The sequence below is a fragment of the Rattus norvegicus genome, chromosome 3 (assembly GCF_021556685.1).
Source record: "Rattus norvegicus strain SHRSP/BbbUtx chromosome 3, alternate assembly SHRSP_T2T, whole genome shotgun sequence".
Classification (NCBI taxonomy): domain Eukaryota; kingdom Metazoa; phylum Chordata; class Mammalia; order Rodentia; family Muridae; genus Rattus; species Rattus norvegicus.
In genome coordinates, this window is record NC_141536.1 from 154,375,445 (window position 1) to 154,398,390 (window position 22,946).

The following is a 22,946-nucleotide window of genomic DNA, read 5'->3' on the forward strand; positions in this document are numbered from 1 at the left end:
AGATTCCCCCCAGGCTCCACCTCTGCTTCACCCCAAGTGGGTGTCCTCAGGACCAAAGGGACAACCAGGTGACTCTGCTCTCTTCAGGGACCCCCCACTCCAGTAGCCGCAGAGGACAACAAGCCGGTCAGTCACATACCTCCCTTACGGCTTCTCTTTTCTACTCCACAGAAATAACCTGATAACAAACGTGGAGGTTTTTAAAGGAAAAGCCAACAATTTCAGGTAAAATGAATTCTGATTTCTCTCTCCCACGTGTGTGAAGTATGTAAGCGGCCCTACAGCATAGCACACAGGCTGCAGACCGTACGACAAGGGGATAATTGCAGGTTACAGAGTAAATGTTTTTATTCCCTGACTCCTGCCCCAGGTCAGCTTAACAAGAAAATGGAAAAGACCTATTCACTCACTCCAGGGGTGTTCTCATCTGCACTGGAGCCTGCAGATGTTTGCAATTCAGGATTTCTGTAAGGATAATACACGAAGGGCTGGAGAGACGGCTCAGTGGTTAAGAGCACCGACTATGCTTTTTCTGAGGACCCGGGTTCGGCTCCCAGTACCTACAGCTCTCAATTTTAATTCCAGTGCCAGGGAATCCCATACTTTCTGACCGCTACAGGCACTACACTACCACACAAATGGGGCATAGACATACATGCAGGCAGAACTCACACAAATAAAATGAAAATAAGTGATTCTTTAAGGAGGGGAAGGTTAAACAAGCAGTCGAGATGCTTCCCAACACCCGCACGGCTGCTAACAACCTTCTATAACACCAATTCCACCAAATCTGGCCTCCCAGGGCTCCTGCATGTACACGACGTACGTAAACTCACGCAAGCAAACGCCCATAATGTAATTTAAGAGTAATGAATAAATCTCTTTAAAAATCCTGATATGGTGGCACACGCCTCTAATCCTAGCACTTGAGACAGAGGCTGGAGGATCTCTGTGAACATGAAGTCAGCCTGGTCTACATTAATAACTTCCAGGCCAGCCAGGGCTATACGGTAAGAGTCTACCTCAAAAGGAATTAACTATCTGTGATCCCCTTGATGGGGGTGAATGAAAATTGTCCCTTTCTGCAAATGTTATATGCTAGAAATAACCAAGGGGCAAGACTCTCTCGCCTTTGCCTGGTGAGGCTAACCCGACTGTCAATCAACCTTAATGTTTATCCAAAACCCTCTGGAAGACCCAACTGAAGCTCTAAAAGAAAGCCAGCAACCGGCTCACACAGTGAGTGTCCCAGATGCTGGGAGCAAGGTCATGTGACCTGGTAGAGCTGGGTGACTTCCAGGTCTTCTGCAATGGCTGCTCCCAGCAGCTCCCCAGAGGCAGCTGGCTCAGGCCCTGTGTCTCTTCCACCTCAGCCTGCTGTCCCTAAATGTTTTCTGAAGCCATGGCATTCCAGCCGGTCAAACTCTCAACAGCAGCAACTCAGGAGGACGCTGACATTTATCTGAAGTCATTGGTAAGACAGGTGACAGACACGAGGTGACATGAGGTAACACAGGTGACACGGGGTGACGGCTACAAGCAATGGTCATGAGCAGGAGGCTGGTATGTCACTGAAATGGGTAAGTTAGAGACTAGTCACGATCCCTGATTGCTTTTGCTATTTTGTTTGTGTAAGACTAGGCCTTGTGGGGCTGGAGAGATGGCTCAGTGGTTAAGAGCACAGACTGCTCTTCCAGAGGTCCTAAGTTCAAATCCCAGCAACCACATGGTGGCTCACAATCTGATGCCCTCTTCTCGTGGTGTGTCTAATGCACTGTACTCATATACAATAAATAAATCTTTAAAAAAAGAAAAGACTAGGCCTTGCTAGGTAGATAGCCCTGGCTGGCCACTAACTCACTGTGAAGCCTAGGTTGACCTCTAATTTATAGAGCCTTGAACTCTGATACTTTGGCCTCAGCTTCCCGTCCTAGGATAGGATAGCAGGTATAGGGTCACAACTTGGTGCAGAAACTGCCTTAACATGTGGTTACAGAAGGGAAGAAAGATTATGTTCACATGGATCCACTAACAGAAAGACAGCCAATTCTCAGACACTCGTGGCTATGCGCTTGTGAGCTCACATCTGTGGAGGCCTGAGGAGACAATGACAATCTCAGGTCACCTTTAGGAGGGCCCTCCGCTTCCTTAGAGACAGTGTCTCACTGGCCTGGAACTCACTCACTAGGCTACCCCAGCTGACCAATGAGCCCCAGGGATCCTCCCATGGCCACCTGCCGGGGCTGGGATTGCAAGTAAACACTTGGGTGTTTTTACATAGGTACTATGGTTTCTCAAAACTCGGGTCAGGCCCTCAGACTTGCAAGGTAAGCACTTTACAGACTGAGCCATGCCCACAGTCCTCCATGTTTCTTTTTGAGTCTTTATTCCTACAAGCTATGATGGCTCCCAGGTGGCAGGGGCCAAATGTCACCAGCAAGACAAGCAAAGCTAACCCCACTTGCCCTGAGACACTGAGGAGGGAACACCTCTGTGCTTCCCTTTACCAGAGACAGTTACAGCCCCTTCCCCCAAACGACTAGATCTGTGCCATCTTAACACACGGCCATGGGTAGCCAGTTAACTTTAAATCAGATGAAATGAAAAACGCATTCTCATCCAGGACAGTCATACATGGCTGTGACTACCATGCCAGACAGAATGAATCTTTTTTTTTTGGAACTGGGAACCAAACTCAGGGCCGTGAGCTTGCTAGGCAAGTGCTCTACCACTGAGCTAAATCCCTAACCCCCAGAATGAATCTCTAAGGGGGGGGGGGGGGTAATTGTATACAGAGACTAAGATTCCTAGATCCAGAGTTCAAGGCCACCCAGGGTTACACACGAGTCTGACTCAAAAGGAAAAGACTGCTACAGCCAGGCTTTCTTTCCAAACTCTGTCACCAGTGTTTGCATCATCCGTCAACAAACGGTGCTCAGTTAACGCTCACGACAGCCCTGTGGACCGGGGCAGTACAATGCTCACCTTGTGACTGAGAAAGCTAACGGCACACATGAGGTTAACAGGTTAACATGCCCAAAACCACAGAGCCAAGACGGAGCTGGCCACTCGCTATATAATTTCAAGAGTAAAAACAGATTTGTGTTCAGAAACATATACATGAGGCGTTAGGCATTTATTTAACCATCTCGAGACCTCTGCCCATAAAAACCAGCAACCTTGCTTCAGTCAACCCTTGCTCCCTAGAGTCCACTCCGGCACTTGAATAAAACACAGAACGGATGAAGGAGCCCTCACCGCCAAGACAAAGCCAGAACTCACGGACAACCTACACAGTCTGTTCACCGGCCTCTAGTCAGCTCACATCCAAGGACTACCTAGCCTGCATCAGAGAAGGAAAAGCTAGAATAGTCTTTAGAGGAAAAAAGACCTTCTCCACATATTTCTCACTGCCTCGGCTGCCAGGGGGGGTGGATCTGTGCGCAGAGAGAAGGAACAGAGGCCCGTGACCAAAGCTGGACTCGGACAGCGTCTCTCTCCACCACCTTCATTTTACAGATGAGAAAATAGTCTCAGCCACATAATCCCTCCCTGCACCCCCTCCCAGGCAGCTGTCTTAGCCCAGGGAGAGAGGAAAACCTGAGACCACCAAAAACTAACCCAAGGACCACCCCCACCCCCCACCCCCAGTATCTGGCACCTAGCTCTGTCCTCTGTCCTCAAAACAGATCTGAGACCCCACTGCTCTGCCCTTTATGTACATGGCAGCTGGGCAGCCTGCTAAGGCAATGCCAAGAACCCAAGCCACACCACCGCTGCCTGGCCTCCATCCGTCCCACGGGTACAGAGGCCGCTCGCCGCGCGGCTTGTTTACCTGATCCTTACTGCTACTGTTCAGTAAGCCGGGTTTCTTTTTCTTTTTAATGGGGCTTGTGGATGAGTCCTGGGGCGAATGGCCATTGGAGGAATGTGGGGGGCTGGGGACCTTCCGTTTCTGGGCCGTTCTCTCGGTAGAGCCAGGATCTGAAAGAGACACAGAGGACCATGTTTGCAACACTCTCGAGGAGGCCTGGGTCATTTGGTGAGGGCTCGCAGGTGACACAAGTCACTGTGGCTCTGTTCCCAAACTCTGAGTGACAGATCTGTACTTCCCTTCCTAGAATCTACCGTCTCCTCCTCCAGGACAGTGAGCTTTTCTTCAGCCTGCAAAACATCTGTGGGGCCTCTTGTCTCCGTGCCAAGGACACAGAAAGAGAAACCTCAAACCACCTAGATGTTTGGCTTCTCTTTAAAAACAAAAGTAAAAACAACAACAACAAAACAGACCAAGGCCCACAGGCCCCCTTGGCACCTGCCACACCTGTGTGACAACGGCCTCTCTCTCTACATGGGAAGCTATCACCTGTGTTTCAAAACAAAACAACCCTTGCCACAGCCTTGGCAACGAGGCTATGACCAGGATTTAAAAGTGAGAAATCCCCCCATGGGCTCATATATTTCAATATGCAGTCACCAGCCGGTGAAGCTGTTGTGGGAGCTGTGGTATTTTGAGGAGATGGAGCCTCTGTGGAGGAAATGGGTCACTGGGGGGGTAGGACTCTGACCTTTTTTTGAGCCAGGACCTGCTTCCTGTCCAGTTTCTACCTTTCGTTAGGGAGCTGTGTCTATGAGGAGCCCAACTGCACACACCCACCACCACAGACAGTGCCACCTACCACCAGGCCTCCTAAGATGGCCGACTACATCCCCCTCAAGATGGAAGCCAAAATAAACCTTACCTTCCTTAGGGTCTTGTCACGGATTTGGTCACAGCAACAAGAAAATAACACATTGAGTTACTAGAAGTGGTCACACAAGCAGGGGTGCTGCTCTGACACCCAAGAAACACTTCTCCACACCCTGCCCAACAGCAAAACCAAGACACCCTGAGCCGTCAAGGAAACAGAGGCCCCAGCACTCATTCCCACTGACAAGCCCCTCCCACAGGAAAGTTCCCAGGCCCCACCCACATCCTGAATGAGACCCTCGTCCAAAGGCATCGGACAAGGAACAAGCATTGACTCCCACCTTAAAAAGCACCAACCCCTGTCAATTTGCCCTTAGTGTTTTTTGTTTTTTTGTTTTTTTTGTTTTTTTTTTGGTTCTTTTTTTCGGAGCTGGGGACCGAACCCAGGGCCTTGCGCTTCCTAGGCAAGCGCTCTACCACTGAGCTAAATCCCCAGCCCCGCCCTTGGTTTTTTTTTATACTCTCCACCCCACTGCCATCCACCTGTTCACCTGTAAGACCCACAGTTCGTTCATGCCCGATGGTGGGCTCATTAGCTTAGGGACAAGGGTACATCCTGGTGCACCTTACACTCTGAGGCACTGAAGCCGGAGAAGAAAGGGAACCAAGGGCCTAGAGGGCATCGGCAGATACTCTGCTTCAACTGTACCCTTTACCGACATGACGAGACCCAAACCTCAGTGACCAAAAGTGGTCACTGCATGGCAGCTGCATGGTCAATGCATGGTAGCCATAACAACAGGACAGTCTGTGACCATTAAGAAGGCTGGGTGCAAGGCTCCAGGGATGGCTCAGTGGTTAAGAGCCCTGACTGCTCTTCCAGGGGACCTGGGTTCAATTCCCACCACCCACATGGTGGCTACAACCACCTGTAACACCAGTTCCTGGTGATCCCACGCCTTCTTCTGGCCTCTGCAGGCACTGCACACACACATGGTGCACCTACACACATGCAGCCAAAACCCTGGTACACGTTTAAAATCGAGAGGAAAGCTCAACACAGCCAGGAGGCAGAGGCAGACAGATCTCCATGACTGTGAAGACAGCTTAGAGACAGTGAATTCTGGTGCCACGGAAACCCTGTCTCGAATGAAGCGCAGTGCAGTTAGTGAGAGGATTAATCTGTAACGTGCTTGGCGAGCGAGCGGAAGGGAGCCGAGTCCAGACATCGTGGAAAGTGGAAAGTTAGCCACGGTTGCCTGACTCTGTAATCCCCGCACTCCTTCAGCAAGATGTGAGGCAGACGGAAGAATTTCCACAAGCTTATGGGGCAGTGAGGACTGTTATATACACGCCAACAAGGGAGAGAGACCTGACACCCAAGGCTGTCCTGTCCTCTTACCTCAACACATGCATCATACATGTGTGTGTGTGTGTGTGTGTCTGTCTGTCTGTCTGTCTCTCTCTCTCTCTCTCTCTCTCTCTCTCTCTCTCTCTCTCACACACACACACACACACACACACTGGGTAAGAAAGGCAGCTGTATTCACAGACACTTGTAACCCCAGCACTTCGGGGGCTGAAGCAGAAGGGTTGCTGTGAGTTCCAGGTCAGGCAGGGTGGCAGAGTGCCACACTCTCCAGCCCTCCCCGACTAAAAGAGTGGCGAGGTAATACAGAGGGTGCCATTCAGTGGCAGAGCACGTGCCCGGCAGGCACAAGGCTTGGGTCCCATCCCCAGCGCCACAGCATCTCCCCGTGGACTCTGTATGACACTCTCCAGCCGGGGTCCAGTTACAAAACAACACATATCGTACCTCCAGGAGGCAACGCGCCCCATCCCGAAAGGACGCGTGTAAACACCTAAAATACTCCAGGGAGGGACACCAAAGTCCAGCCGGGTTCGAGGGGGAGCAGGTGGGCGTCTCGGGAGGAGGGCACGGAAGGGATTAGGTATCAACGTATACCCTGGTGCACTGCAGTCATGGTGTACTCAGATGACTTTATCAAAGTAAGGGAAATGAAAGGGATTTAGAAGGCTCAACCGCACACGAAAGGCAGCAGGTGCAGGCGAAAAGGCAATAATGAGTAAAGGAGGGTGGGACCCCAGATAGATGTCACGGGCAGACAGAATGGAGGCTGGGCTGTGAGCTGCAAGGCCCCAGGAAGGATTTTGGGGTTTGTTCTATGTGCAACTAATACACCCCGTTAGCTCTGCTCACCCTGTTAACTCTGCTCAAGTGTCGGAATCCAAGTACTTCCTGCAGGTGACTTGGGGGCTCACAGAGTGTGTCTCAAAAGAAACAATACTTTGGCCAGTCCAAGCCCAGAACGGACCAGGCAAAGTATCTGCTGTACTTACAAAATCCCTCTTAGTGGTTAGGCTTAGAGAAGAGTCCCCCCCACCTCCCAATGGAAGGCCAGAAGCAGTTTCTAGGGTATCTCATGATTTCTTAGCTGGCTTTGGAAATACCACAGTTCTCAAACTCAATTCCATTAAGCCCACTAAGGACTGTGACAAGAACAACCAGCCCATCAGGAAGGGGATAGAGCACTGTGGACCAGAGCAGTGAAGCCTCAAACCTTAGCCATCTGAATCCTTCCCTGTGGGGACTCTGGATCTTATAACCAGCAGTACCTTCAATTCTGCGTGTGGGGGAGGGGTCCGAGGGGAGAGGTGTGCGCATGCACGTAAATGATTGGGCCTGACCTAGAATCCAGAGTCAGCAGCTCTCGAGATTAGCTGGTATCTGTGGATTAGAGGTACTACAGGGTACATATATGCTTGTGGGGAGTGGGATGGGGAGTGAGACCCATGCACATGTGAAGGCCCTAGGTTGGGCTGCTATGAAACTCCACGATTCAACGGAAGGGCCCCCCCGAGCAAAGCTCTTTGCCTCTCAGGACCTCGTCTGCCATTTGAGAAAGAGGGACACAGAGCCAGGAGTCCTTGCCTGGTTCCACATAAACACCTCCAGGATCCAGGAAGTGCGAGCCACCCATTCTGTACACAGACAGTTTCCTGGATTGGGGGGAGGGGGTGCCGGGGGGGAAGGAGAGCCAAGTCTGCCTTCAGCGAGATGTCCTAAAGTATTGGGGCCAGATAAAGATACTTGCTGCCAGGCATGAAAACCTGGGTTCCATTCTAGATAGGAGCTCTTGGGGCTGTTCCTGGGGAGCACGCATGAGCAGGAGTTCCTGTAAAGAAGCCGTATCAACAGAGGGTGACTGATCCAGAGTGTGGCAGGTCCACAGACTGTCTTCTTGTGGGCTAGTTCTAGACATTTCCTCCTCAGGGTCAGAACCAGCAGCCTGTGACTAACAGGTAAAAACCTTCTGCAATCTACTAACATGGCAAGCCACTAGCTTCCACCAACCCCGAAGGAAGGACCAACATCCGGTAGCATCTGAGACCTAGAGAAAAGGGTCCCCATCTTTCTGTACCTGTCTCTTTGATGTGCCCACCAACCTACTCTAAACTGTCTTGATTTATGGCTTTCTCTGTTTTGTAAAACTGGTTTTTTAAAAGGAAGCCACGAAACTGCTTCCATATCAGAACACAGACCTGTGTTCCAGTGTCACGAAAGGGTACACACGTGGAGCTAAATAGAAGGGGGCTGTCTACAAGGCAGAAGAACTGTAAAAAATCTTCCTTTGAACTTTAAAATATTTTCATAGGGGAAAGGAAAGCAATATACTCATATGCAATCTACAAGGGAGTTTTGTCCTGACCTACTAGGAACAAAAGGGAATCCCATTTAGTGTCTCACAGCTACCCAGGTCTGAGTATTGCAAACCTCGTCTCAGGAAAACAAAACCCTCAAGCTGGGCAAGGTGGTGCACAACTTTGATCCCAGCCCTCAAAAGGCAGAGGCAGGCAGACCTCTGCAAGTTCAAGACTAGCCTGGTCTACATAGCACAAGACACCAGAGCCACATAGTTAGACTTAAACGCCTCCCTGTTCCTCTGGGAACCCCGTGGTTTAAACACCTCCCTGCTCCATCAGGAACCCAGCATCTGGTGACTGTACAATGATGGGAAGAAACTCAGCTGTCGTCATGGTAGTGAAGTCACCAGAAGGACCTCTTCCAGAAAGCTGAGTCAGATTTTTACTTCTCTAATGATCTGACTCTGAGGAGGGTACTCTGCTAAAGCACACCTCACGTATAAATCTGAAGTAAGGACAAACAGCCACCCCCAGCTGTCTCACTGAGAAATGGCTCACTTGCCTCTAAGAAGCTTTTTCCCCCCTCTTCCACCTTCTCTGGACTAGGATGCCACTTGCTGGCCCTTCACCAACTTCCTACCTCCGATCCACCCCCTCAAAATGAGTCTGGCTCTGAGTGTGTTAACCTGGGTGAGGGAGCAGGGCTGCTTTGTGGAGGAGACGGTACAGTGACTCAGGAACACGGCCTGGAGTGGAGCAGGCAACAGAAGCTTCCCCTCTTTGTGACATTTCCCTGAAGTTAGTAAGAGGCCTCCTGGGTATTAAGAGCTAAGCATGTGGTGTAATCCTTCCAGAGCCTGTGTCTTAGGAACCACCAGAAATAATCAGGCTCAGCAGTTCCTGCGTGTCCTTTGACTTAAGGGACGGCTCACTTCAAGATAACAGGCCACAAGCAAGGGCCTGTTCAAAGTGCTTCCAGTGTATTTCCCACTGTATTGCCCAACACGGTGCAGCTATAACCAAGTGTTGGAGCCAGGATTTGAACCCAGGAAGTAGAGCTGTTCCAAACCAGATATTCCTAAGTCCTAAGGGGCACAGCCTTTGCACCAGAGGGGTGCAAGTCTTCATCTGGAGACAGAGGGAGGGCTGTTGACTGACATCCCTGTCTCTAGCATTCGCCCATTTTGCTTTTGCTTTTCAACTGCAGGGGGAAGGATGGGGCAGGGAGCGCACCAACAGAGCATCGCAAATGATGCTATCCCCTCAAAGGTGATCCCCCCCACCTTCCAGGACTGTCAGATCCTAACTTAGACTATGAGACTAGAGACTCCTACAACCACACTTCCTATCTCCACCTAGGCACGCTATACCAGGTGCCACCCACTCACGATCATCCACACCCCCGAGCCTGAGTCAGAGCACCCCCAACCCTCTAGGGTCTATGAAGCAACACGCTTCACAGGGAGCTGGTTTTCCCTGGGGAAAGGGGGTAAGGCTTAAAAACTGGGTGCTTTGTGTGTTTTTGTGAGTGTCGAATTTCCTTAGTGATGCAGATAGCAAGCCCACAGGTGCCCAGGTGCAAAGACCAGTGGGATAGAGGTAAGGACACATGCCTGGCCCCATGCCAATGAACAACTTTCTGAAAAAAGGGTTCAGTTTTTTTTTTAAAGGAAGTGGAAGGATGGTTCAGTGGTTAAGCACCTATTGCTCTCGCAGAGGCCCCAGGTTCAATTTCTAGCACCCACTCTTACCCGATGAGTCAGCTCTTCAGCCCCCACGTCCTTATTTTTGTTTTAAGAAACGAGGCCTCCCCTGCCCTCCTCCTCTCCTTCTTCCTCCTCTCCCTTCACTACCCAGTCTAAAAGGAGCTAGCCTTCCTCCAAAGAGCATCCAAAAATCAATCCCACGGGCTCAAAGTAATGAAAAAATGTCGGCCTCCAATCGAGTGGGAAGCAAAATGGATCCTGTACGTGACTTCAATCACTCCGCACACACTGGAGAGATCCGGGATACCACAGAGGCCTCTGGGCCTGGAGCAGCTGGGCACACCAAGGGCCGGCACAGGCAGAACTCCCAGGAACTACCAGCCTCAACGCTGCCTACTTCAAAAGGGGACCACCCTCGGCCAGCTCTCCCAGAAGCGGCAAAGCCTCTGAGCCCCCTGGTTAATCATTTCCAAAGCTATTCCCGAAGACTGAGAGCAGGTACCCAAAAGGGCCTCCCTCCCCAGGAATCTCTGGCACTCCCCACTGGGTAATTACATCATAAAGGCACAAAAGCCCAGAACTTCCTCCTGGCCAAAAGCAGAAAGCAAAAAGATGGGGGGGGGGGGCTGGGGTAAAACCGTCCCTCTCTAGCAAAGACTGTCGAGGGAAGGTGGACCCAGTGCACTGCAAGAGCTCCCTGAGTGACCCCAGCTCTCACAAGGAACACGGCTTAGCCCCTCAGAGATCCCAGGACCAGGGCTCTACCAGCCCAGCCTGACTAGGCCTCAGAGCCAGAGGCAGCCAGCCTCTGCAGGAAGCAGGCCTAGCAGCTTCTCACCCAGAACCAGGAAGTGCGTGGAAGGAGAGGTCACACTGAGCTTGGGAGAAAAATGTCCCTTCCCCTGGAGGCTTCCACACCAGCAAGTGAGGACCAGACAGCACAGGGGGTAGGCACTTACCTGCCATAGAGGCAGCTTGGCCGCTGAGGGAGCCTGGCTCCTCTGTTCCAAAAGAGGACAGTAGCAAGCTCCCGGCGGCAGACATCCCTGCTTCCGGCTCCTCAGCAGCCTCTCCCAGGGGGAGGAGGAAGCAGAGAGAACAAGCAGAGAGTCACCACTTACCAGGCCAGCTCTGGTCTTAGACTCATTAGATAGCCCAGCAGCACCAAGGACACCTTTGCAATAGGCCAGGAAGAGCCCGGCCTCGTGTCCACGGGCCTTGGCTCTAATTCATCACCCTAGACTGCAGTGTGGCTGTGCAGGACGTCATCCACGCACGGCGCCCGGGAGCCATTTATTACGGTAGACTCGAATAAATACACACAATCGCTGTGGTTCTGAGGACTCGCTGTCTGTGGGAGAAGGGAGATGATTTGCATTCTGGACGCACGCGTTCTTACTATATTTTTAGTAGGTGTTTCCAACTCACTTTAGTTGTGACGCTCTTTCCACCGAGAAGGAAGCCCTCGGGCAACGTCCCCTACAGTGCCCGCCGCCCGCCACCCTCTCCGGGCACCAAATCAATATGTAAAACGCAAACCACCAGAAAGACCAAGCGGGACAGAAACTGCTGTCATCCAGGAAAAGAGGCTGACAAATTGTGTTTAGCCCTCAACCACCAGACTAGTGACTGTAACCGGGGCCTTCCTCATCTTCAGCGGCAGGGAGGGCCACTGGGGCTTTCCCAGGCTGGAGAATGTCAGGCTCTTTCCAACAGCAGGAGAGGCAGAGTCGCCCCACCCAGGCCTCCTGGAGCTGCCTTCAACACAGATAGGTGCCTCCTAGGTCCTCCCTTTGGCGTCCACCCAACACAGCTGGCTCCAAACAGGTTCTGGGGCTGATACCAAGCACATTCATCCCGTCCCAGAGCTGCCCCCCTCCCCCCGCCGGTGGCTTGCTGGCTGCCTATGGGGGGAGGGGTTGCAGCAACTGAGGGCCTATTCAAAGGGTCAGATGAAGGAAGAGGGGCTGCTGGGAAGCAGGCCACGCTCCCCACGAGCACCAGAGGGTTCAGGCTGCAAAACTCACCCTAATGAGGACAAGGAAAAGGCCAGGAAACAAGGGGGAAGGGACAGGCCCTCCAGGCAGCTTGTCAGCTCCTCTGGGCAAGCTATCTTAGGCGCAGAATGTTGCCCAGATTACCCCAGCGAGAGGGGATGTTTAAGGTCCCTAGAGCTCGTCGGGTGTGAGAGCCGCCCAGCAGCATGGCTTAGAGCAGCCAAACACAGGAAGCAGCAGGGAGATGCAGTCAGACAATGGAATCCCGTGGGTTAGGGCACGCAGAAAATCCTACTGAAAGGTCAGGAACTGAGCAGAGTGTGGAACAGGGGATCACAGGAACCCCCTGAGTTTGCGGCCTGAAAGGACATTTAACCCAGGAAACAGATTCCTCTTTCTAATCCCATTCACACATTTAGCTAACTGATTGTGTGTGTGTGTGTGTGTGTGTGTGTGTGTGTGTGAGAGAGAGAGAGAGAGAGAGAGAGAGAGAGAGAGAGAGAGAGAGCGCGCGCGCGCAAGCATGTGCGCATGTCTGGATCTCTCCTTCACTGTTGTGTATGCCAAGCTGCCTTAGCTCCAAAGTCTCAGGGTTCTTCCTCTTCCCAGCCCCTACTCCTCTTTCCCAGCAGAAACACTGGGGATGACAACCTGTCTCTCCCACAAACACCTCCAGCATTCAGGAGACCAGCGGATCCAAACTCAAGTCTCCCGCTTCCGTGACACTTTACCCACCTCCCCAGCCTTTGAAATATTATTTTAGGAGCTACATACAGGGACTATGGTGACTGCATGGACCACCACTCCACTTGTATCCTCAGCACGGGATGGATACAAGGAGTCTCTAAGGGCAAGGCCCACCCCAATCTCCATTTTCAAGGAGTTCTGGTGTCCAGGATGGGGTACAGCAGTGCCCGGGGTAGACTTGACAGAGTCTAGAGGTATTTGGGGTTGCCACAAAGGGTCAAGGACATTCAGGAATGTGAGAGATGCAACATCCTTCAAGACAGAGGGATCGGGCTGGAGAGACGGCTCAGTGGTTAAGAGCACTGACTGCTCTTCCAGAGGTCCTGAGTTCAAATCCCAGCAACCACATGGCGGCTCATAACCATCTGTAATGCAATCTGATGCTCTCTTCTGGTGTGTCTGAAGATAGCTACAATGTACTTATATATAATAAATAAATCTTTTTTTAAAAAAAGGCAGAGGGATTCAACCCAAAATATCCATTAATGCCAAGACTGAAAAGCCTCAGTATCTACCGATGAGTCAAGGAACCATCCTCAGGGGCTAGGATTTGGTGGTAAGGCGCTTGCTGGGCATTTGGACAACCAGGAAAAGGAAAGCCCTATTCTCTCAGGAGTGTAGCCAAAGACACAGGGTGGTAGCAACCACCACTGAACACTTATAACCTGGGAGGTCCTTCTGCCAGAAAGTAGGCTCTGAACATGCCCGTTTTATGGATCGGTAACTGAGGCCTAGAGGACAAAATGACTAGTAAATGCAGATGCCTCAGAGACAGACAAAGGATTTTTTTTTTTAAGTAGACAGGAGAAAGACCAGGGGTTGTTGATATATATATATATATAGGCTAGAGAGAGGGCAAGACCAAAGACTAATTTCTCTATTTCTCCCTCAAAGTAAGCTCATTTTAAAAACAATTTGTTTATATTATGTTGGGGGGTGGGGTGTACGCCACACGCACGCGTGGTTCACGCTATGGCCTGGAGAGGATATTAGATCCCTTGAGGCTGGGGTTACTGACAGTTGTAAACCACCATGCGGGTGCTGGGATTTGTACTCAGGACCTCTAGAAGAGCAGCCAGTCTTCTTTATCCACTGAGCCACCTCTGCTGCTCCCAGTGTCAAAGGTATTATTTACTGATGGCTACTCTCAGGAGTCTCCCAGAGCCAGGATGTAGATATAATTCAGGGCTCACATAGTTCCATCCAGGGAAGGAAGTGAGGGGACACAAGAATCTCATAAGGTTGGGACAAGTTTCTGTCATCGTAGCTCATCCCAGCCTGCACCACTGCCAGATACCACTCTAAACCCTTCCTGCCCAGGCCGAGCCTGGCTGTGTAGGCTCTGCATGCTACCAGTTACTGCTCCGTGAGGAAAGCCATACACACACTGCCATAGCTCTGTAGGGTGTATGGACTCTTGATATTCAGTACAGCTCTGAATCCAAGGGCTGGGTGACTTTGGGCAAGTTACTTGGTCTCTCTGACCCAGTGTGTTCGGCTACGGCTATCAGTCTTTCTACATGTGTGGAGACACATAACACTGACAGGACCGTGAGTCATTGCTGTCACACACACCCCCGAGCCTGACCCCCTCTTATAATCAGTCAGGAGAAAGACTCAGAAACCTCAAACCAGTTTCCCCAAAACTTGCTGTGCCCCGACCATGTCTTGCAACAGCATACCTGTCTGGTAAAACCTCTCTGGCTGGTAGAGTTCACCAAAGCCCCTGCATGCTCAGGACTTGATTCCTGACAGACCTGAAGCTTTTCTGCGTACCATCTTCCCAGTCCCATCCTTCCCACTCTTCCTCAGACAGCGCTCCTCTGAGTTCATGTTCCTCTCAAGGCACAGGAAGCTCCTGAAGAGAGAACAGGCTAAAGAGAAGCCCGGCAGCTTCTCTCTGAGATTCAGACTTCGAATTATTCACTCAGAACGCTAAACCTAAATCCAGAGTGGTGGCTCACCCCTGTGATTTCAGCACTCAGGAGGCTGAAGCAGGGAGATCTTTGTTAATGCAAGGCCATCCTGGGCTACAGGAAGTTTCTAGGCTACCTGAGGGCTACAGAGCCGGAGTCGTCAGCCCTACCCCACGCCATGATGAGCTATGATGAACTATGCTCGGCTCTGCTCGTCCAATCCCCTCACAGCTCCATGCTGTGATGAGGTAAGTTCACGTGCTCTGCTTACCCAATCCCCTCACAGCCCCCATGCCATGACAAAGTAAACTCAGTAAGCTCATCCAATCCCCTCACAGTCCCACACCATGATGAGGCAAACTCGGCTCTGCTCATCCAATCCCCTCACAGCCACATGCCGCGATGACGTAAGCTCGCACTGCTCATCCAATCCCCTCACAGCCCCATGCCGCGATGAGGTAGCTCGCACTGCTCATCCAATCCCCTCACAGCATAGCTTCCTGCTTCCTTTGCACTTAGCTGGCCCCTCCCTCCATCTACAATGTTCTGTACCCAATCTCCTCCACAGTAGTTAACTTTTGGCTCAAATGTCACCTCCCAGTAGGCCTTCCCTGACATCCCAGCCATTTATGCCCCATGACTCCCATTCCTGACCAGACACTCTCTGGGACTCACTTGCTCAGCCTCAGTGTCTCCCCTCCAGAATGTGAGGTCAGTCTTAGTGACTCAGTGTGCACAGTGGCCCAGTGCTAGGTGCACAGCCTGGCTGGCAGGGGCCTGCAAGATGCATGCCTGACTGACTGAGTGCAGTGACAAGTGGGGGGTGAGTAAAGAAACTCTAAGACAGGGCTCAGTGGTTAGAGCACTGGCTGCTCTCCCAGAGGACCTAAGTTCAGTTCCCAGCACCCACACTGCAGCTCACAACCACCTGTAACTCCAGCTCCAGGGATTTGACTCCTCTGGCCTCTATAGCACCCCCACTTGTGCACATACCCACATGCAGACACCCCACACATGCACACATAATTTAAAACAACAAAAATAAATCTTGAGAAGTGCTTTTCGGGTTTTTTGTTGTCGTTGTTGTTTTTTGAGACAGGATCTCACAGTGCAGTCCTGGCTGGCCGGAAACTTGTTACATAATGTTATCTATCCTATGTTACCCATACCAACATATGTTGTCATGCCAAGCTACCCTCAAACTCAAAGACATGCCCCTGCCTCTACCTCCCAAGTGCTAGAATAAAAAGCCTGGCTTTGGGGGAAATTAATTTTTTTTTTCAATAAAGGCAGGGTTTCCACAATTATACAATCCAGGCTTGCTCTAAACTCATGATCCTCCTGCCTCAGCCTTCATAATGCTGGGGTCCTGTGTCAATCTGGAGTGAGAGACTATCCCCAGACTGCAGAGAGGATTTGGGGCTCCTTGTGGGTCAATTACACCTAGAATAATCATGGAGCCCAGAGCTGTTGAGAGAGATTATAGAGCCAGGGGGAGCAGATCATGCCTGGGAAAAGGAGTCCAAGACAGTTCATCCATACCTGGATACTACTTTTAAATCTTTAGCAAAGCAGCAAGCCCTACCCACATGGAAAGACTTTTCAAATAACAGGAGTCACAAGGACGTCTGACCAAGAAACCAGAAGCTTCCTCTATACCCTGTAGTCGCTGACCATGTGTCTCCACCTATACCCAGCATGGTCTATTAATCAACCCCTGGAGGCCACAGCACAGCAGTACAGCCTTCTACAGCAATGGTGGATGTCCTGTACAGGGTCTGCACCTCTCTGGCCATCACTGAAGTCTGCTGTATTTAGCCACAGACACTAGACATGGGACTTGAGCTACTGAGAAAAGAAAGGTGGCTTTCCTTATGTGACCCTGAACAGTCACACATAAGTAGTACTTGGCAGGAAGACCAGACACTTGAGAAAGTACCCACCCATCCCATGTGCCTAAGGAACTCCATGACCCTATCCAAGTCTCAGTGAGGGCAGAGGCCTTGAGTCCTCTCATCTGGCTTGCCCATTCTCAATTATGTAGTACGCACACAAATTCCTTTCAGGATCCTTCGAGAGGGCGGTGTTGACTTTGGAGCCTGCAGGAGTCTGCTCGTTCTTCGTTTGGATTTGTTTATGTTCTGGGGTGTTTTTAAGCTGGGGTTGTTTCTATCGTGCTGGGGATTGAACCCAGGACCCAGAGTTCAACATCTACTCCGCCACCGAGTCGCATCTCCTCCTGCTCACAAGACAGGTATAGGTGTGTAAACGAAAGGCTGGAGAAGCATGGGCGGGACACACACGCACTCACACACACACACACACACACACACAAACACTCACATACAAAAACACACTCTCACACACACAAACACTCACATACAAACACACACACTCACACACACAAACACTCACATACAAACACACACACTCACTCACACACAAACACACACACACAACACAACACAACACAGGGACAGACAGACAGGACATGCCTGGAGATACAATCGAAGGAAGGAGGAGGTCCTCAGAGAACAGCATGGGAGAGTCACAAAGGCGGTGACAGGAGCAGGTAACAGGACCTGCAGTCAGCCAGAGAGGAGGAACACTGCGATTTAAACTGGGGGGTGGGGGTGGGGTCAGTACACAGGAAAAGGCCTTTAATCCCTGCTCCAGAGCCCATCTTAAGGGAAGAGAATTACTTGACAGAGATTGGTGATCACTGGGAAGGAAAAGGGGCCGTGTCAGAGAGCACCAGGACTATGGAGGACAGATTACTGGAGCCTAGTAATTACTCCCAGGCGCTAGATTTTGCTAGAGAAGACGCTGTTTCCCCCCAGCCAAGGGGCGGCTTGGCCTTTGCCTCAGATCTAGGGCAGAAGTTCCGACCATCAGACAAAGTCTGGCTCATTCTGCCTTCCGTGCAAGGAGAGAGCAACAAAGGCACGGCTGAGTCCCAACTGAGGCCTTAGACCTGGAGGGGAGGGGGGAGCAGGAGTGGGGAGAGGGCGGTGGGGATGGGGGGGGGGCACTAGGACGGCTCAGCAGGTAAGGCACAGGTCACCAAGCCTCATCAACCCGAGTTTAATCCGTGGCCCATATGGCAGGAACTACCAGCTCCCACAAGCCGGCCAACTGCCTAGCTGCCTGACTTTCCCGTGTGCACACACAAAACAAACAAATGTAACTCTTAAAAAGAAAAAACAAAACGTGGAGGCGAGAGAGGGTGATTGATATACACGGCAAAAGCCCTGCAAGCCAGAAATGGCTCTCATGGTAATTTGAAAGGTCAGTTGTGAATGAGGCAGAGAGAGAAGAGAGTAAGAAAGCACTGAGCCCAGCAGGCCGCAGCCAGTGATGAGGGTTGCAGAAATGTGCCCATCGATAATAACCAGGGAGGGAGTGGGAGGAGAGTGTTTGCCAGTACACACGAGACCACGGGTTAGACAGTTCCCAGCCCATAGCCCATGGTTTTACCTTCAGGTCTGCACCCAGAAAGAAGAAACAGACACACATGGACAGTGTGTGTGTGTGTGTGTGTGTGTGTGTGTGTGTGTGTGTGTGTGTGTGTGTTTCTTGTCTCTGTCTCCCTCTTGGTATCTGTCTTTGTCTCCACCTCTCTCTGTCTCTGTTTATCTCTCTCAGTACGTCTCTGTCTCTCTTGGTGTCTGTCTCTGTCTTTGTCTCCACCTCTCTCTCTCTCTCTCTCTCTCTCTCTCTCTCTCTCTCTCTCTCTCCCCCTCCTCACAGGAATGCTCTCCAGGAAGCATCATAAGCAGGTATGACTGTGCCTTTCAACAAAGAGATGAACTAAGTAAGACATTCACAGACAGTAGAGGCTCGGTACAATGGGTTTGGCCTACAGTTTCAGCTGTTCAGGAGGCTGGGGCAAGAGGATCAGGTGAGCCCACGATGGGCCGGGAATGAGCTCAGTGACAGTATTTGCCTAACACGCAGAAGGCCTCAGTACCACACCCCACCACCCCCAAATACCTCAGGCTCTCTCTTGCCCAGCCTCATAGCACAAGCCTGTAATCACAGGTACTCGGGAGACTAAGACAGTATGGATCCCAAGTCCAAAGCTTGCCTGGCACTCTAATATTAAGGCTACAGACCCCACAAACCTTGAGAGTCCAACCTGAGCCACACAGCGAGACTCACCCCCAAATCCCAAACGCTACAAACACATAAACTGTAATTAAGGGGGAAAAAATTAAAGAGAAGAAATCTACTACGCCCGCAGCAAAACGAGGGCAGACAGGGAACCCTGATCCAAACACCTGATCCGAAACCTGAACATCTTTGAGTGCTGATCCTAAGTGGAAAATTCCACACCCGTTATCAAGTCCTGGCTCGTGGGCCATCCAAACAGGAGCCATCTGCCGGGCATGGTGGCTTACATCTGTAACCCCAGCAGCATCCAGGCAGCAGAAGTAGGAGGCCTGGGCGGAATGCCACCCCAGGGGGACTGCCTGTACAGAAGGCCTCAGAACTGACAACATTGTCTGAGGACATTTGTGTCCCATAAGGGATATGCGAACACGGCACTCGAGGTCATCCCCACAACCCATCACTATGCACACATCCCAATTATTGAAAATCTGAAATCTAGAAGAGTCCTGGTTTCAAGGCTTTGAGATGAGAGAAATTCAAACATTTATAAGTATTGCTTGAATGTTTGGTTGGTAAGAGAGGCCCAGATGTTGAGGCGGGCCCTCCACCTGGTACATTTGTTCGAAAGACCTTTGGAGGAAGAAACAGAAAGCTCTTTTTAGGGTGGAAACACTTTGGGGCAACAGTCTTCTAAATTAATAAAGAAACTGCATATTATATTACTACAAGTGGGGCTTAAAAAATGGGGCAGGTAAATTCCCCTCCTCCCCACTCCAGTCAACCAGAGAGATCAACTGCAAGGAGCCTGGAGACTTTAGTCAGTAAAAGCCTTGCTAAACAAGGATGTGAATTGGGATCAGCAACGCCCCTGTGAAAAGCAGGTTGTAATCTCTATGTTCCTGAGACAAGGACACAGCAGGGCCACACTTGCCAAGAGGAGGCAGCCAATGTCTAGTCGGAAAGCCACGATCAGAGAGAGGACTTCAGCATTTTGGGATAATTTAGACCCGATCTAGGGAGAGGAGCTCTCTCACACAGTCTTCCCACTACACACCGCAGGGCTGCCATTTCCTGGGATCTGAGCCGTCAGAGCGAGGACAGTTTAAACTATTAACATTTCTCGAAATAAAACTTCACGCAGGCTTCTCCGCAGCTGTGGCTTAAAGGCACTGGCGGTTGTTTTTCTTAGAGGTCCCTTGAAATTGACAGAAGGACTCTTCTTACCTCCCAGCCCAGCTCGCACTCGATCTCTCTGTGAAAGTCTTCATTTACATACAACAGAGGAAGATAGAGGGTCCTGTGTTAATCAAGGTCTGGGACTACTTAGCAAAATTGCTATACCTGTGATTCTCTAGCATCCTGACTCTATAAACACAGCCATCCGCAGGCGAGTCCAACAAAGAATGTCAGTGTTTGGGATTTTAATATGTTGGGCTACATCTGCGCCTGGTTTCCGAGGGGACCGTTCCCTCGCGCTGGTGACACAAGGCAGACTCCACACAGCTGCACCCCACCACTCTGCCCACAAAATGTACACGCAGCAGGATCAACGTGTAAGCAGCCTGAACGGGGAGCCTCCAGCCAGGGAGTGAACCAGGCTGCTGCAGACTCCAGGTTTCTGGCCTCTGAGACAGGGCCTTCTCTGACTCACACAGTTATGGCCAAACTCCTGCAAGGAAGTGTGCTGTGACCAGTCTTGCACAGAGAATGCAAAATGACAGCCCTGGGCCATTTCTGTCCCCTTGATGTGACTTTTCTGGGTTCATGCACCATCTTTGGGAAACTGGTCTACACTGAGAAACCTCTCTGCATCTAAATGAGCTACTGTGGCAAGAAAATAGCAGATTTTCCCAGCAAGCAGACAGTGAGTCCGATCCCTGGCGCTGAGCAGAGAGGTAGACGCCCCCCCAATTATCAAAGCCCCCAATTTTCCCCATGCTGCCAGCCATTGTGGGTATCCCTGCTGACCCTGAAGGGTTGTGACTCCAATGTTTGAAGCAAAACACAAAACCTGGCCCCTGAGCCCTACTTGGTCCCGTCATTCATCTTCACGAGCCTCAGTTTCCTAGACTGTGAAATGGGAAAACACGTGTCATAGCAGTGAGCTAAGAACCATTGAGGTAAGAAGGAAATACTGCATGGCACCTGGTGAGACCTCAGGAGCCGTTCCCCGTGCCAGCACTCCTAGTAGATGGTGCTTGTGATTTACGCCCGAATGGCTTACAGCAAATTGTCACCCTCGGCAACAAATGTCACCCTGGCATCTTGAAAGCCTGAAGGCTTTGTCTCCTGAGAAGTGAGCACTCTGGAAAATGCCAAGGATGATATAAAGGAGGTAAGAGGCAATAGACTCGGGAACTATCCCATTCATAATAAGTGATTACATAGGAAGAGAGCCGCTGATTGAAATTCAGAGAACCTGAAAACCCTGCGGACGAGGTGGCAGGATCAGATTTGAGAATTCTGAGCAAGGTCTGGTAAGAGGGCTCTGTGGGAGCCTTTGCCCGCCACTCAACCTGAGTACCCGAGTACTGAGACAGACCCACAGAGTGGAAGGTGAAAAAGCAACTATCAAAAGCTGTCCTCTGACCTACACACACACACACACATACACAGACACATAGACACACACACACACACACTCAGGCACACACAACACACACACACTCAGGCACACACAGACACACACACACAAACAGACACAGACACACATAGGTACACATAGGTACACACAGACACACACATACAGACACATACACACCACACACAGAGACAGACACACAGACACACACAGACATATGCACACACAAGCCCACACAGACACACACAAACACACACAGACACAGACACACACAGGCACATGCACAGACACACACACAGACACAGACACACACAGGCACACACAGACACACACACACACATACAGACACATAAACACCACACACAGAGACAGACACACAGACACACACAGACATACGCACACACAGGCCCACACAGACACACACAGACACAGACACACACAGGCACATGCACAGACACATACACAGACACAGACACACACAGGCACACACAGACACACGCACTGACACACACACACACACAGGCATGCACAGACACACGCACGCACACACACACACACACACACACACACACAAATAAACACACCAGGGTTGGTGGTGTTGGCCTTTAATCCCACCCCTCCCAGAGGCTGAGTCAGGAGGAACACTGATCAGCCTGCTCTACATATTGAGCTCCACACCCAGAAGGGCTGCACAGAAGGAGCCATCTCCAAACAAAAATATGACATTCCAAGCTAAGTATGTTGACACATGGCTGGCTGGCTGCCCTAGCTACTCCCTTTAAGCTGTAAGTTCAAGACCAGCCTGGACAACATAAAAACATCTCAGCTCAAAGAAAGAAAACAAAACTTTAACAGTTGGGGATCTGAGGCAGGTCTGGGAGAAGCCTGTGCCACACACTGAGTTCTTGGGCTGTGGAAATAGCTCAGGAGATAAAGGGGCTTGGTGCCAAGCCTGAGGACCCGAGTTCTGTCTTTGGGGCCTATGTAGTTGAAGAAGCAGGTCTCACAAAGGTCTCCTCTGGCTTCTCTGTACGTACACTGGGGCACAAAGACACACATACACCAAAACCAATGCAATAAAACAGAATTTCAGCTGGGGCTAGAGAGGTGGCTGGGAGGCCAAACCCTTGCCTAGAAAGCACAACACCCTAGGTTAAATCAATCACCTCCCTACTGATTCCTATCAGAGTCTCTGAGTTCCCAGAGCCAGCTGGACGCCACGCAGCACCAAGCCCTGAATAAAGTCCTGAGCTTTTCCAGATGGCCCACCTCATCTCCGGGGGAATTTTCCCTTACTTGTGGAGACGGCCAGGGTAGGTCCAAGTGTCTAGACAGCAGCCAAAGGGCAGCCACGTGACACACGGCCTGCACCCTATTGTTCAGAGAAGGCTGGTGAGTTATCCACACCCAACCAACAGCCTTCCTGCTGAGACCCGGCCAGTCCCCTTCTGTTCCTGTTCAAACAGCCCTGGCAGAGACTTCTGCTGCTCATAACAGAACCCACACAGGATGCCCACTCAGCAATGGTGGTGC

The 22,946-nt window shown here is 51.0% G+C and overlaps 1 protein-coding gene across 55 annotated transcripts in view; it reads right to left on the reverse strand.

Annotated features, from left to right (window-relative positions):
- Positions 1-22,946, reverse strand: part of Zmynd8 (zinc finger, MYND-type containing 8) — a 100,635-nt gene that overhangs the window by 61,266 nt on the left and 16,423 nt on the right. For 45 of the 55 annotated variants that reach the window (NM_001431538.1, NM_001431537.1, NM_001431536.1 and 42 more), the window contains 1 exon segment: positions 3,836-3,984. In NM_001431538.1, coding sequence (NP_001418467.1) covers positions 3,836-3,984 — 149 coding nt within the window. 55 annotated transcript variants of the gene reach the window in all.